Raw genomic sequence first — 16,054 nt, forward strand, 5'->3', positions numbered from 1 at the left:
GCGGCCCGCGGTGATGACGTTCCGGCGGCGCGACGCACCGGAGGAGGCGTCGGGGTCAGCGGGATGGAGGTGGCCGCCGCGGCCGTGCGGCGTTCGCTGGGGCAAGGCCGGCCCCTCCGCTGTGGGCCGGGTAGGGGCCGGGGCCGGGGCCCGCGCCCGCCCCCCACCCCTCGCCTGTCGGGGCGCCGCCCGGAGCGGTGGAGGCGGGCCTTGCCTCGCCTGGGGCCGCATCAGGCCGCCCGCCTCACCTTTGTCTCTCCGGCAGGTCTCCGGGGGAGGTGGCCTGTGCCCGCCGAGAGGGTGTCCCTCAGGTGCTGCAGCACGCGGGTGAGCCTGGAGGACGTCAACAGGCCCGTCATCGACCGCATCATCCGGGTGGACCACGCCGGGGAGTACGGGGCCAACCGCATCTATGCGGGGCAAATGGCCGTCCTGGGGAGGTCGAGCGTGGGCCCCGTTATCCAGGTGAGCGGGCCTGAAAGCGGTCCCCGTGCCTCTGGTTCATTTGCATTTGATTAACAACGGTGGAATGAAGTTGGTGGCTGTGCATCTTTTTCTAAACACGTTGGGGGCTTTGTGAAGAGTGGTGGGATGACTTGGTAAGGGAGTTACCAATACTGCAACTGCTGCAGCATTGTCACAAAGACTCTTATTTTGCAAATGTGTTTATGTTTCCTGTTTATAACTATCCTCGTCTGCCCTTCTTTAACATTTCCTCTTTGAGATGTAAATAGTGTAACCTCTGCAGTCAAAGTGTGAGTGGCCTGAGCTGGCTTTGTGTTTGTTAAGTTTTTTTGGAAACGTTTAATTTTTCTGATTTCATACTTTACTGTGATCGGGTTCCTTTGCAGCAAATGTGGAATCAAGAAAAAGACCACCTGAAAAAGTTCAATGAACTAATGGTTGCGTACAGAGTTCGACCTACTGTTTTATTACCTTTTTGGAATGTAGCAGGTTTTGTTTTAGGTGAGTTTGAATTATTACTACTCTTGTTGTTTTCGTGAAGTCTTCAAATGTGCAAGTTGTTTGTATTGCTTCAGGTTTCACTGTTTGTATATGTGTGGTACCACAATCGTAGGGGCTGGAAGTGCTTTACTTGGAAAGAAAGGTGCAATGGCCTGCACAGTGGCAGTGGAAGAGAGTATATCTGATCACTACAATAGCCAGATCCGAACTCTTATGGAAGAGGATCCAGAAAAGTACAAAGAACTGTTGCAGGTATTTAACTGTGACTTAAAAAGACTTTAACATACTCATTGAATGACCTAATGTGACTTTAGTCTTTTAAAACTGTATGTTCTTAGAATTTACAGTAGATCTTTTGTTCTATTGCTTAGAACGCTGAAATCAACATAAACTTGAAGTTAAAAGGATGTTTTTTTCCTTCACAGCACTAAATTGATCAAGCACCAAAATTAAAATGTATGTTGGATTATCTTCAGCCTGTTTTCAGTAATTCAGCATTTCCCTTTTGACTGGGAGAACTATGCTTTAATTTTGATTAGTTTTAATTCAAAGGAAGGGTTTAGAGGGGAAACAAAAGGAGGAAATATGATTGTGTAGTGACATTTTTCTTATACTGGATATGATTATATAGTTCTAGTCTTGAGTACTGTTCAGAGCACGTAAGGAGCTAATGTTTGTTAGCTCTGCAAGAAAATAATTTCCCAAGTATTTTGGGCATCAAATCGGGACACGTTCCTTCAGGGTGCTTATCAGAGACTGCCCTGTTTCCATGTGCAGCACGAGCTCGTTTGTGCTCTCTTTGGTGGGAGCTTGCTTTAGGGTCTGTGTGTTCATTTCCATTTTTGCTATCAGGTTGTTCAGTTGTGCTTAGTTTAACATATAGCCAAGTCTGGTTTACTCCCAATGTGTCGTCTTGTTACAGAAATAATATCTGAAGTAACCCAGACTTTGCTGACGTGCACAAGGGAAATACTACCCCCGAAAATAACGACTATAAACTGAGAGGGCATAAAATAAAGAGAAAAAGATAAGCAGCAAGGTTATTCACAGTGTCAATATGAGGAGGACTAGTGATGAAGCCAAATTATGTAAACCTGTTGGGTAGGGACAGTGCTTGGGTGTCTGTAAGCTCTGGGCACTTTAAGCAATCCTAGTTACCTGCAGGCATCTCAAGAGAAAATTCTTAAAACTTTTTTGTCCCAGTTTAAAGAACACTATTTTGTCTTATAATTTTTTGAGTTTTCTAGAATGGACAAAAGCCTGTTGTTTTACAGGGAAAGACCCTTACTGATTATCTGGCAAGGCAGGGACCTTAATTTCCTTATTTAAATTGTGAGAATAATTTGTATTTGGGGAACTAATTAGTGTTATGAGTTACTATGACTATAGGTTATAGGTTTTCTTCAAACAGTGAAAAAGTGATATATTAAACAGCAGCTTAGTTTTTTTAAAGACTTTTTTTTGAGAATATTAAAAGAATTTTAAATTTGGGAAATGCTGTAAATAATTCCCTTTTTGCTGAATTGGAGGTTCAGGTCGCTGAGAAATTTTTGAGACCTCGGCCTCAGATGCCTTGTCCTGGTGCATGCAATGGTCAATAGCATAGAGTTTTGTATACAGCTGCCTTGATTTCTCTGCCAAGTAGACTTGCTAATTAACTGCTACTTTTAAAGGTAATAAAGCAATTTCGGGATGATGAGCGGGAGCACCATGACATCGGGCTTGAGCATGATGCAGAAGCAGTAAGTACAACGTTAACTAATTGGCACATCTGTGAGGATGTAGATGTGATGTTCTTATCTTCCTTATCCAGTGACTGTGATGTAGTTCTTTGTTTGAGAAACAGAAAATAAGGCACTTGGTATTCTTTCCCAAAGATAAATATAAGAATACACTGCATATTATAGGTGTCATTTTTCTGTAACAGAATTGAATCTGTTGGAACTCATGTCAAGCGTTAAAGTGATTGTGTTTTCCTGAGAGGTGTCTTCTGCAGTTTTTAACTTTATTTTAAGTTTAGATTAAATATTTTTGAAGAGAAGGCTAGTAAGTGCTATCCATACATCTGGGAACGTCAGGCATCATCTTGGTAGACGAACACAACCATGTTAAGAAATGTGGAATACTGAGGGCTGTGTGACTTCTCCCCTTTCTCTCTTGGCTTACATTTGTTGAGAAATGGAAACATTCTGTGAAATTGATTGGTTTTTAATTTGGTTTTCTGTAGGGTAGATAAGACTACAAATACAGGCCTTTTTGGTGGTGTTTTTTGTTTGCTTGTGGTTTTGCTGTGTTTATGTTTTTTTAGATAATGCTTACTATTTCTTACCACAGTCTGTTTCAAACAAAACACTTCATTAGATGCATTTAATCTTTTATTCTTTGTTTTACAGGCACCAGCTTATTCAGTTTTGAAGACAGCTATACAACTTGGATGCAAAGCTGCAATATTTTTATCAGAAAGAATTTAGTGATATTTTCCATAATGTTTGTGGCAATAACCTGTGACACAAAACTGTATGGAAACTGCGGAAGACTAATAGTTATTTTAAAATTTTCTTCACTAAGCACCTGATTCAGCCATCCTTTGTCATATTGAGTTCAAAAACCATCTATATTAAAGTCAGCTGAGCTAAACATGAATAAAGATGGCAGAATTGGGTCTGTATGAACTAAACCTCCTTATTCAGAGACTGTTCACAAGGTGGCAGCAAAATATGTATGTATGTACATGATTTATGTATATAATGTGTGTGTATGTATATACACACACGGTAAATACATTCTCTGTTGCCTTCACATTTATATGTACTTGAAATAAGCTGGAGCTCATCAGCTCATTTTAAAATGATTAATACTGATTTAGTAGGATATTTTTGAGTTCTGTTTTCAGGGTAAGTAAGTGAAGTACTACTAAGTATTTCTTTTCAGTCTGTCTTGAATAAAGATTGGTATTATGAGACTTTCATTTGAAGACTCGTTTGTACTTTTGTTGGTGTGGTTTTTTTCCACGCTCAATCCTGAATTCTTTATTTAAGTAGAAATTTTCTTCCGTTGGGTTTTGTTGTTGTGGGGATTTTTTTGTTGGTGGTTTGGTTTTTTGTCTTGAATGTGTGTGTAAAGAATTGATCCCTGGTATAAAGCAGGTGGAGAGAGCAACTTGAAGCACCTGTGGAATTCCACTTCGTATTCTGTTAGAGCTTTCCAATTTATCTTACTTTGCTTCTAGTCGTCAGTGGCTCTTGGATAGAGACGCTCTTGCTTTCTCCATGTTCAGACAAATTCCCCACACTTCCTGCTGGCATCCTGGCATGGAGCAATAGAAACAAAAAAAGACACGTGCGTGTCTGTTCTGTTAAATGCTAATTGGAGATGATAAAAGTACAGCAATGGAATTAGTGTGTCTTAAACTGGTGAAAGGTGGACGAGAGGGACTTTGTGCAAGATTGCATCTCTTAGTGCATCTCTTGGTCTGTCTTTATGTCTTAGAACTTCCTGACCATTGTTTTCCCATTGCATCATTGATGAAATTGGATAACTTCTCAAATGCCTATGGATAATATAGAAGATGCTGATATTTTGATGCAAACATTTAAAGTCCCTGTGAGAGACTTCTATTTGTATAGCTGAGAAGCATCATCTTTTGACTATATGTGGTCAGGGAGGGAAATGCTATGAATGAAACTGTGGGTCACATAGAAAGCACATCTCCGTGCTTTTCCCCTTATATCCACACTTCTAAAACTTTGGGGAGATGCAGCTTGTTGAACTGCCGTAAGCTAATGTGGTTTTTTTTTTCCCAGTTTTACAGGTTTTCCAGTTTCTACAGCTTTGTGAGTTTGGTTTTGTTTGGTTGTTTGGTTTTTTTTTTTAATAAAAATAGCTGAGCTTGGCAGATTAGGGAGCAGAATTTCTTGCATCTTGTTTTCTGGTTAAAAGCTAGGACATATTAGAAGTCAGTATTTCTTAGCCCAAGCAATGGGGTATAACTTATTGAACAGGTCAGCTGTGGTTGTGGGATGTAATGAGTATAAACCTAGTTGAAAAGGAAAGAATTGGAAACCAAGAAATAAAACAGTAGCAAGTGTTGCCTGTTACTGTCGTGAGGAATGGGGCCGGCATTGCCAGTCTTGACTCTTACCTTATGTGGCAAAACTACGCAGTTACATTCAGGCCGGTTAAGTAATTTGACGAAGTTTTGCTGTGGGCTGGTTCCAGTTCTGTTGTGCTGGCCAAATGCTGTGTACTGACTTTGTAGCTGCTTTGAGAGCCGAGGAGGATAAGAAGTGCGGAGTTGCTGCTGGGAATCCAAGACTCATGGATTTCTTAAATCCATGCGTCTCAAATCCAAGCATCTGGGACCTTGGTGAGGCTTCAGACAGCTTTTAATCCAGGCACAGCCGAGTCTACCTTTTTTGAGTAGCTCTGTTGGTGTTTGTAGGTACTGATAGGTGTGTAATTTGACACGAAAGACCTCTTAAAGAGGATTGTTTTCCTTTATTTTGTGAAGGAGCTTAGACTGAAAGCTACATCTTAACATAGAAACTCCTGTATGATTTATTGTGACTGACACTTTGTACATTCTTTAGGAATAATTTCTATCAATTACACCATTGCAAGTATGGTTGTACTCAAGCTACTGATGTTATTTACATTGTCCAAACGAAGCAGGGTTTGGTTCTTTATCTATGACTGGCTTGCACACCTACTGGAACAACTTGACTCGAGGAACTCAAAGTGAAATCACAGATTTCTCAGGGACTGTGTAATAAGAAGGTACCTCTAAGGGATTCTCACTTTCCTTGCCTCAGCCCCAGCCAGTTGTGAGCAGCGTACCTGTAAACTTGAGTTTGCTAAAGGTATGTCATATTAGGCTAACACAATATGTTCCCTAGCTTGATCAATTCTCTGAACAAAAGTTACATCTAGCAGATTTCTTGCTTTAATTTCTCTAAAGCATTCGATATGCTGGCATGTGGAGAATTCCTAGGTAATTTGGAGAAGAGAGGTATCAGCACAAAAGAATGGTTAATTAAAGTGGCTAAAAGGGTAACAAGCAGTGTTGAAAGAACATGCAGTGTAGTCGTGTGAGTCACAGACGCTAATAATTGAGTAAAAAGAGGAAAAAAGATTGCTGGATGAATAGTCCATTGTAAAATCTTTAAGAACGGGGCAGCGTGGGACGGCATCTTTTGTGAGTCCGTTATTGGAACCGGGGAGGGAGGGGCCCAGTGTGCTTTGACTCAGAGCTGGAAGTTGCACGCCCGTGCATACAATGGTCCTGTGACACAAACTGGAAACCAAGCCAGACAGTTTCCTGGTCTCTATGCCATTACGTCAGGGTTGAACACTGGACAAGGCATCCGTGGGGCTTTCCTAGACAGATGGTGCTCAGCTGGAGCCTGGTACTCTCCGAGGCAGTGGTTACAGAGGGAGTCTCTGAAGATGTCTGCGGTGGTGGTCAATAGCTGTGGGATTTGCTGCTGACATAGACAAGCGTTCGTGTGATCCTTTGTCCAAGATGTGGGTGGCCTCCGAGACCATCACACACTGCTCACTTGGGGCAGGAACATTTGAGAGACAAATCTCACTTTCAATGCGTTTAGTTCAGCCAAAGGCTGAGAACATCAAATACCAGGCAATCATCGCGTGAGGTCAGTGTGTTTGGCCATATCTGTGGTAACTGTGAAAGCGCTCGCAGCAAGTTCTTTGTCCTCAGCAGCTGAAAACATCCTGCGCGTTTGAGTGGGCCGTCAGACAGTCACACTGTCACTAGCTGCAGCATAAAAGGTCAATCGGGAGAACAACTCCGCTCTATGCTCCTGATCAGGATTTGGTTCTTCTTGTCACTGCAGCAGCATATTTGCACCCCTCCACTGAAGTGTGGGTGAGTTGTTTTTGTGGCACTTCCAATGGCTATGCGTTTCCCTGCTCGCTGGCAGTTGCTCTTTATTTTTGTTGTTTTACATAGAAAATGGAATTGCTTTTCATTTTCCTCATGCAAAACAGACGGGTTTTTTGTTTAAAAACCTGTTTCAGATATTGAAAGGTTACAAAAGGGCTAGAGATGCTCAAGTGCTGTATGGCACTTCTGTTGTCCAGCTGCTGCAAGGCTGTAGTTTCTTTTTATGTGTAATTTTCAGGCAGAACTAAAGCTGACTAATGTCCGCCACCCCAGCAGGGGTTAATGGCAGGCAGAGGCCAAAGTAGATAGCTTATACAAGTCTGTTATCGTAGCGATTCTGGATGAACTCTGGTCGTGTTGACAGAGGAAAAGGAACTGGGATCAGACAGGGAGGCTGTGAAATGCTGTATTTTCAGAACAGGGAGCGGGGAAGATGTAGGGTCTTCGCTGTGCCGTGGCGTTTTGGGGCTCTCTTCTGAACCTGAAGATAAGCAGGATCTTGTAATGTGCAGTGGGATGAAATCCTTCCCCTCAAAGTAATGATGGTTTGTCTAGCTCCTGTGATAACCCAAGGGCTTGATCCTGATTCTTCTCCTCCAGAAGGAGAGAGAGTGTCATTTTTTTGGTGAGGAGAAGTAGAGGGTATCCATCCTGTGCGTCTAGAGGGCGTAGGGCTGTTCCCTGCTCCTTGATCCGTGTCTCGCTGTTTTCTCCTGTGGTCAGTGCTGGGGAGGATCTGGCCCCTGTTCTCTGAAGCTGCTCTGGTAATGATGGTGCTTGAAGGCCAGGTGACGTGGCCAGATGGTGCGGTCTGTGTGCTGAGATTTCAGGGTATTTTCTGATGCTCTGACAGCTCTGAAGCAGGATCTCTGCGCTTGCGGGCACCGCTGCTGGCTCAGGAGGAGGAAAACCCAGCGAAGGAAAGCAAACGGGCAATGGCAGCTCTGTCTCACGAAGCGAGAAGGATGGTTCTGAAAATTCAAAGCAGTCTCTGAAGACCTGTGGCCCATCAGTAACAACTCTGGAAAGCTACCAGGGTGGCAAGGCGCACGTGATGCCGCAGCAGCGTAGCTCTGGCTGTGCCAGTACGTGTTTCAGCCTCTTGCTGCCACAGCTAGACCAGGCAAAAATCAAATCCCCATGGCTGTGATTAATGTGGTGATGCTGACATCAGCAGAATGGACTTATGCCACAAATTATGTAAAACAGAACTCATAAGATTGTTTGGCAGAGAGCTAAATCATGGTCTGAGATGATAAATATTACAGATAGGAGAAATTCCGGATCTAATGGGCTTGATCTTTGTCTGGAGTAAATCCATGTGGCTCACTTGAGCATAATAAAGCTAGGCTTGCTACAGATTGACTGAGGATACGCTATACAGTTCCTATGCTGGGGATGATGTTGATTGCACCTCCATGTTTTCTCTTAGCATTTAAGGGGTTACTTAATCTGTACAGTCCCTCGTGTCTGTCCGGCTGCTTGACCTTAGGGAAGATATCACTTCAAATGGGTCCCATCATTTTTTGTCACTAGCTTCAAAGTTGTGGCGTGTCACTTGCATTGAATTCCACACGTATTTTCAGCTTGGGGAGCTTAAAAGGATAAGTAAAAAAAATATTGGCCAGTTTAAAGGATTAATGTGTGCGGTAAGGGAGGCAATTGTGTAAAGGTACCGCTTTTCTATTTGCTGATTCAGTTTACCCAGAGTGGCTGAGATGACAAATCTGAATGACAGCAGCCTTGCAGAAGTACTCCCAGTTAGAGTAGCAGAACTTAACTTGCGTTGAAGAAACCTTGTTGATATTTATATTTAGAGTTGGGGGCTGACCTAGTGCCGAGTAAGTGAATTAACAGTTAATTGGAACAGGTTCAGTGGGTAACAGTTCTCTGAAGCAACTTGGCTGCGCTAGAAGGGAAATTCAGTTCATTTTAGTTAGGTGCTTTCAATAAATGCGGCCTCCTGTTGACTTGAGGGTGTTTTCGAGAAGTACCACCTTACGTTAGCGTGTTACAGAGCAGAACCCAAACCTAAGCAGGCCAGGGAATGGTACCTCTTTGTGTGCAGTAATACAGCTTATGGCAGCAGCATCATGTCATCCCGTTAAGATGCAGATTAATATGCCTATGCTAATATTAAAAAAGGTTATTTTTTGGGTGCTAAATATCTTTGTTTCAAAATTTAAGGACATGGCCCTGCCTTTACCTGTGCTGCTTTTTAACTGGAAGTAGATGATGTTCTGATGGAAGCCCGGGAATCACGCAGTGTTTGGAAGGGAGCTGTGGAGGTCATCTCCTCCAGCCTCCCGCCGGGGCAGGACTGCGGCCAGCACTAAAGCAGGTCAGCCGTGATTTTGCCTAGCCAGGTGATGAAAACCTCCAAGGACAGAAATTCCACAGTCTCCATGGGTGGCCTGTTCCGGCGCTGCATTACCCTACCAGTGATGCCTTTTTTTTTTTTTTTTTTTCCTTCTCCCCCCCCAATGTCCATTCTAAACCTTGCGAGAACGTGACTGCTGCTGCTCGTTATGTCATGTGGTGCCATGGAGAAGCGTTTGGCTCCGCTGTGTTGGTAAATATTCTTTGAGTAGTTCTAGGCAACTAAGACCACCCTGTTCCTATCTCCCCAGTGTACGTGTCCTTCACTGAGCCCCACGCTGGGAGGCGCCTGGGAGGCGGTGGGAAACAGGGTGCGGATTGGGGTGCACATGTCTCCTCCTTCCTGCTGCGTTTCCACTGCAAAAGGTACCTGCGGGTGGGAGTGTGTCCCCAGGGAGGAGGGTGCCGAGCTGTAGCTCTCCTTGCAACACCTGGTTCCTGAACTGGCACGGGGGAAAGCAAGAGATGCATCTAGCGACCACCTTGACAGTCTCATTACTTGTTTCAGGCTCCAGCCTTTATGTGAATGCCTGAAGCTGTCTTCTGTCCCTGCAGGTATTTTCTACCCAACTGTTTGCATGTCAGTGATTTGTTTTTTAATGTTACCCGTGCCCAGGACAGATTGATTTCATGGTACAGATGGACAGGTGTAGACTAAGGTATTAATGAAAGCAAGTCATACACACACGGTGGGTGTTTTTCCTATTTAAAATATATTTTCTGGAGTGCAGAATCAAAAGATTATTTCTGGCACTAAGAAGTGCTTTTCTGTTTCCTTTGCGGCCGCTGGCCAGCCACCTGCCAGGGACTGCTCGGGTCAGAGCAGAGGCAGCAGCGGGTGGGGGGGATTTGAATTTTTTTTTTTTTGTGGTACATTTTGAAGGCAAGCTCTGCCAGCCGCATTTTAGCAAGCTGTCATGAATTTCTCCCAAGTCTGTGGTTTGAGGGCAGCTGTATAGTCAGAGGCTAACTGTGTATGCAAATGGCTAAAACATTTAGTGGAGTGAAAAGCATTTGCTTCTAGAAGACAGCCATGCGGTGCCAAGGCAGATGACTTGATCCTGTTGATCTTTGTTGCTGTCTCTGGATTAAAGTAAATTTCCTCTTCAAACAGCAGCCTATGTCTAATTTAAAGCCGTCTCTCGTCTTGTTGATAGATCGTTTCCTCCCTCCTTGGGGGCAGAGATGTACTCCAGAGCTGGCACCCAGCCTCCCAGGCGGGAAAACACCCAGGAGCGGCTTTCCCAGGACCAGTGCCCCAGTGCCAAGGCACAGCGGGGCCTCTGCTCTCCGGGTGTATCATCCCAAGTCTCTCCCAGTGCCGACAGCTGTAGATCCCAAGCAGGCGCAGCAGAGTCCCACTCTCCTCTCGGGAGTGACCCTGCTGTGTTTAACAAATGTCTCCTCTCTGCCAGCCCGCAGCATTCCCATTGCTTTAGGGCTGGATTAAGAGGAGGCCAGCGGGTGCAAATCTGCTAGAGATGGAAGTTTGTGCTTAGCTCTAAGCCCAAGAGCAACGGGAATAATTGGATGCTCCAGGCTAAACGTGTTCTGAGACTTTAGCAACTTGCCTGTGGCCACCTAGCAAGTCTGTGGCAGAAATACACAAAATAAATATAATTTGAGAGGAGCTGAATCTCCCAGGTGTCTGTACTAACTGTACAGCACTCCTGGTATCTGGTGAAAATGTGCAGACTTCACTGCTTTTAAGTGGTTTTATCCGGCAAAAGAACAGCAGCAGGACTTAAAATCACTGGTGAGATTGTTCTGCAATAGCTTAGTGGCTCAGTTCCAGCTCTGACCTGGAAAGCTGGCTGCTGGTGACGGATGAGGAATTGTCTTCCACATCTCATCTTGTCAGCCCTCGGTGTTCTGACTTTGGCAGGAAAAAATGCAGTTCAGTTGAAGACTTCGAAGGTGGCTGAAATGTTGTGACTTTTAAAAAAAAAATATAGCAACCGTCCGCTTTGCAATACCTCCCACCCAAATATTGCAGCAATACTTGCTAATGAGAAATAATTATATCTCAATTTTAAGTGGCACGAGTGCTATTGTTTACACAAAATGTGAGAATCTAGTAAGACATCAGGCATATGTTTGGAAGGATAATGCATGAGGAATCGGTTCTCTCTTCTCGGGGAGCTGTGCCTTGCAAAGGAAGATGACAGATACATGTGTTTATAGACAGACTCCAGAGCTGGTTGTATTTGCTTATCATTTGTCATAAATGCGGAGACTTGTGGCACAAAGTACGAGTAGAGCATAAGCTGGAACGTGTGCCGCTCTGCGACAGATGCGGCACCACTCCTAATGCTCGCTGCGTGTTTGGGGTTGGTGACCAGCAAGAGGCTTTATCCTGGTAAGTAGGTCTGACTAACCTTGAGGCTTCCCATGGGTTGTCGCCTAATCCATGGGAAAAATCCCAAATGGAGCAGGCCACGTACGGCCTGGTTTTCCGCTGCAATTCATAACTGCTGAAACAGCCATCTGGGCCCGCCTGGTACGTTGCTTGACGTGATGCAAAAGCCTTGGGATAAAAACGCTTACTTGGAGCTATTGCTTTAAAGTGACCTGATAGTTCAATACTCCTTTTCAATTCTCACCGTTCTCCATAGACCTGGCATTCAAACAGAAATAACTCTCGCCACTCACAGTGGTGAAAGCCCTCTGTCTTGTTTTCAGTGATTTTCCTATTAAGAAAACCCATGGTTATATGTTTCGCCTCTTTTTATCTTCCCTGCACTTACCAAAATACATGTCATACTGATACAGCCTTTGTTTTTCGAAGGTGTGTTATAATACACCCTCCGTGTGTCGTCTCGTACTGAGCACTTACTCCAGGCTGAAGTGTAGCGAGTTAAGAATAATCAGCAAAACTCTAATACGCTTGTCTTTCTCACTTACTGAAAAAAAAAAAAACAACCCACCCCAATGACCCCAAACTTTTCACTTATGAACTCTTGTTGTCACAGCCACAAGAAACTAATAGAACAAATTATGTACGTGTGCTGTGTGTGTTAGGGATGAAAACGTAGCGTAAAGCCTGGAGGAGAAGTTTATAGAGGAGATTTCCTAGAGAATATTCATCTATGTTGTAAAACCAATGATAAATTTTGCTGCATCTGGCAATTATTTTGCCACGCTCTGCTCTTACTCAGTGTTCACCCTGTTCCTCTTAGGCAACACTTACTCATTTCTGAGTTCTCCCACATACCAAGATATTAATCGGCTTCTCCTGTAAACAGTCAGCAACCTGAAATTGCTACAACACGCCGTCAAGGGCTTGATTCAGTAGCCGGTTTTGTTTGCTTTCTTTTGTTTGTTGATAAGGATAAAGAATCCAAAGTGGATCAAAGTCTGTTCAGTGTCTGGAGCTGGACTTGTGGCCCTGCTTCTCACCCCTTTGTTTAGACCTACATGCTATGAAGTTTCAGGAGTCGTAGCTGCCACACATCCGTATTTGCCTTAAATCAAGTAACTTCTTAAATGGATTTTAGGCATTTCATTTTTCTTTGTTTTGCTGGGCATAAGCAGAGTCTGATTTTTTTTCTGTGGGCTTTGCTTTCCTTGGCTTCTAAAATCGTTTTATAAGGTGTTGCCCATTGGGATCATTAGGCCGTGGGGCGAGTCCAGCTGCGCCCCTGGGCCAGCAGCGGGGCTCCAGGGGGTTACGGAAAGAAGCAACCTCTTGTGCTGGAGGTAACAAATTACAAGCGCGAGTATTAGGGTGAAAATTGCTGCTGATTCCTGGTGAGTGATAGTATCTATGCTCATGCACATCAGTGCGTGCCTCTATTAATACTGTACATGTCTGAGGGGAGGAATGGGCAAAGCGCCTGTTGTTCAGAGAGAGCGTTCACAGCGGTAAGAGCTGTCTCGGCCCCGCTTGCCACCGCCAGCCATGAGCTGCGTGCGCTCAGGCATGGACTCAACTGCGCCTGGGCAGGGGACAAGTGGACAGGCGGTGGCTGGAACGTGGCTGTAGGTGGAGCCATTTACATTTAGGAGAGCTGGCAGGACCATTTTGCGTCTTCAGGTCTGCTGGGTGCTCTCTCCTGGCTCTCCTGGAATGCCGAGAGCGCGCGGGCATATTTATGCCTTTCCTAGACTGGAAGCCTTCCAGCCCTTCTTGGAAAGCTGGTGACAAACGGTGTTTCCACAGCGCTGAGCAGGAGCTGGGTTTCCCTGAAGCAGAGGAGCGGAGGTTTGATGCTGTTATGATGATGTGGCTGGAGGCCAGGAGAAGACAATGTGGCTGCCATTGAGCTTCTACATACTGGGCCACTGTGCGCTGTTCAGGTATATTTTGACCTGGATGGCTTGCCTTTTGCTGACGGATGAAGGTGGCCACTAAAACTAAGTTATGTTTGTTTCTACCTTTCTCTTTTTTCCCTCTTTTTTAATTTCTCCCCCTTCTTTGATCAACTGACAGGGTGTAAATGGACTTGTTGGCTGGCTGTTTGGGGGATGCCTACTCTTTGTACAAATACCTGCCTTCAATTAATCTTATCTTATTATTTACTCAGTTGTCTAATCAGTGAGCTGAATCAGTGCGGTAGCACATATGCAGCTGTACGCACAGCACAACCTAAAAATGACAGAAGATATTGGAGGCAAATGGTATCCAAGAAACCTGCTGGTTCAAAATTGCTCATTCAAAGTATTTGGTGAAGAACTTCAAGTAAGATAAATGTCCAAAAGTCCATGAATCATTCATTAAAACAAGGGAAATAAATCCAATGAAGCATTCAATCATCATGAATAATTCATTGTACTCTAATATGGTTAGGAATGATATTTAAAATATATTTCCTAGGCTTATAATTCATAAACCTGACAAAAAAAACTGGTCTAGAAAGAGGGCACGTTATTTATTCCAGAGCCCAAGGCTGGTGCTGAAATTGTGTGAACTGAAATCTCTTAGTGAGTTCAGATGTGACCCTCGGTATTTCATACTTTTTAAACGACTAAAAATCTTCCCCCAGAGAGGAGTTGTTAAAGCTCCCGTCAGATCAGATCCCAGAAAAACTGTAACCACAGCAGAGCAAAAGGTATAGAAATTTCAAGTGTGTAACTTTCAATATCAAAGTGCTCTCAGAGAGAGCTTGAAATTTGTTCAGCCTGAGGCATCTCTCCCGGAGCCTCAGTCATCTGTCACGCCGTGGCAGCAGAGAGAAGGGAGGGGGCTAACACGCTCACACGGGGACGATGTCGTGCCATTTAAGAGCTGCGATCTGAGCAGGAGTCTTGTTTATGGGCGGGTAACCATTCCTATTTAATTTTCAATTCAGGTTCTTCATTCTTTGTCCACCGTGGAGGTCCCCTTTTTCCTGCTACCGTGAGGATCAGCAAATTGTTGCGAGGGTGGCTGGTGACGTCTCTGCTCTGCAGTGCCACGTCCGCGGTCGCTAACGTGTGATGCTGCAAAGGTGTCTGAGTCTGTTTCACTTTAACATTTTCTATGCTGTCTTTCACTGCTCTATGCTTCTCCAACATTTATGTCCTCCTTTAATTATGAGCATGTTCTTTTCCATTCAGAGAGGACCCAGACATAAAGATAGCAGAGGCACTGGTGACCCTGCTGCTCGGGAAGGGGTGGGTTTGGGCTCTGCACCATGAGCCCGATGCTGGTGAGAAGCCATCTGCAGGGAGCCAAAGGGGCCTCATGTCACTGGAGATCAGGTACCGGTGGCCGCTGAAGAGGACATCTCAGCATCCTCCATGCCTCTCGGGAAGGCGCCCTGCTGTCCCACCTGCAGAACCTCCTGCTAGTGTCTCTGAACACTGTAATAAGAGCCCCCAGAGGGGGATCCACTCCCTTGCAAGAGCAGGACCTCAGCCAGGTCATGGATGTGTCGAGGTAAGGGAAAAACAACCTCTTGCATTCACTGTTCTCCTTCCCCATTTGCAGGTGCTGCCTCAGAGATGGCAAGTGGAGCAGGAGGCAGAACATGTTCCTGGAGGTAAAGTAAGAAATGAAATGCAGCCCTGAACCAGCTTGTTGTAAAGGCAGCTTGGGCTTGGTTCCAGCCCCCCTTAGGTGAGCCTGTGCGGTTCCTCTGGTTTCAGTGGGGTTGTGTTGCATTTGCACCCATGTGAGATGAGAAGGTCAACTCGTATTTTACAGTTCCAGGGAGCGAACGTGATGCCTTCTGTATGGTAAATCAAAAAAATAGATTTAAATTGAATTAGGTAGAACATGACAGATGATCATACCTCTGTTCAAGGGGTCGGCACTGTAATAATAAGGAAACCTATGACACCAGATGTAAAAATCGCTGTCATTTAATGAGCTTATCTGGCCTTAAACAGAGACAGGTATATTCCGCACTTGCCGTCTTGCTAATGAAGTAATTGTGTGGCTTTGCATCAATCTGTGGAATCTTTAATCTTAGTTAAAGGAGCACAGCCTGACAAGTTGGCGCGGAGGGGTGCTGGGAGGAGACGGGGTTTAGCCTTCCTGGCGGGATTTCAGGCTCCAGCGCTGTAACGCTGGTCCCCCACAGGGCAGCTGAGCAGGAAAAGAATTCCCCTTGGAGCAGGAAGATTGCGTGAGTGAGGCTGGGGTTTTAGGCATGATTTAAACAACTGCATGTGCAGACATCTATACCAGGCACTGTGCTGCAAGGTTTTCATTTCAGCTGATGATGAGCAGTGCCTGCAGCATCCCCACAGCATCTTTCCACCCCAATCAGGTGGGCCAGGAGCAGTGCAGAGGATACAGCCTTGTGTGGGCTGGTGTCACCGGGGTGGCACGTCCCGATGGAGATGCTGCCAGGCACAGGTGGGGTGGACACCTTCCTG

The 16,054-nt window shown here is 44.9% G+C and overlaps 1 protein-coding gene across 1 annotated transcript; it reads left to right on the forward strand.

Annotated features, from left to right (window-relative positions):
- The first annotated feature begins 9 nt into the window (after window positions 1–9).
- On the forward strand, window positions 10–3,934 carry COQ7 (coenzyme Q7, hydroxylase). Its single transcript, XM_054213041.1, has 6 exons — window positions 10–130; window positions 266–465; window positions 852–966; window positions 1,079–1,218; window positions 2,640–2,708; window positions 3,360–3,934. The coding sequence occupies exons 1-6, from the start codon at window positions 64–66 to the stop codon at window positions 3,435–3,437; spliced, it is 669 nt and encodes a 222-aa protein (XP_054069016.1). The 5' UTR covers window positions 10–63; the 3' UTR covers window positions 3,438–3,934.
- Window positions 3,935–16,054: the final 12,120 nt, after the last annotated feature.

This window comes from Rissa tridactyla, chromosome 8 (genome assembly GCF_028500815.1).
Source record: "Rissa tridactyla isolate bRisTri1 chromosome 8, bRisTri1.patW.cur.20221130, whole genome shotgun sequence".
NCBI classification, from domain to species: Eukaryota; Metazoa; Chordata; class Aves; order Charadriiformes; family Laridae; genus Rissa; species Rissa tridactyla.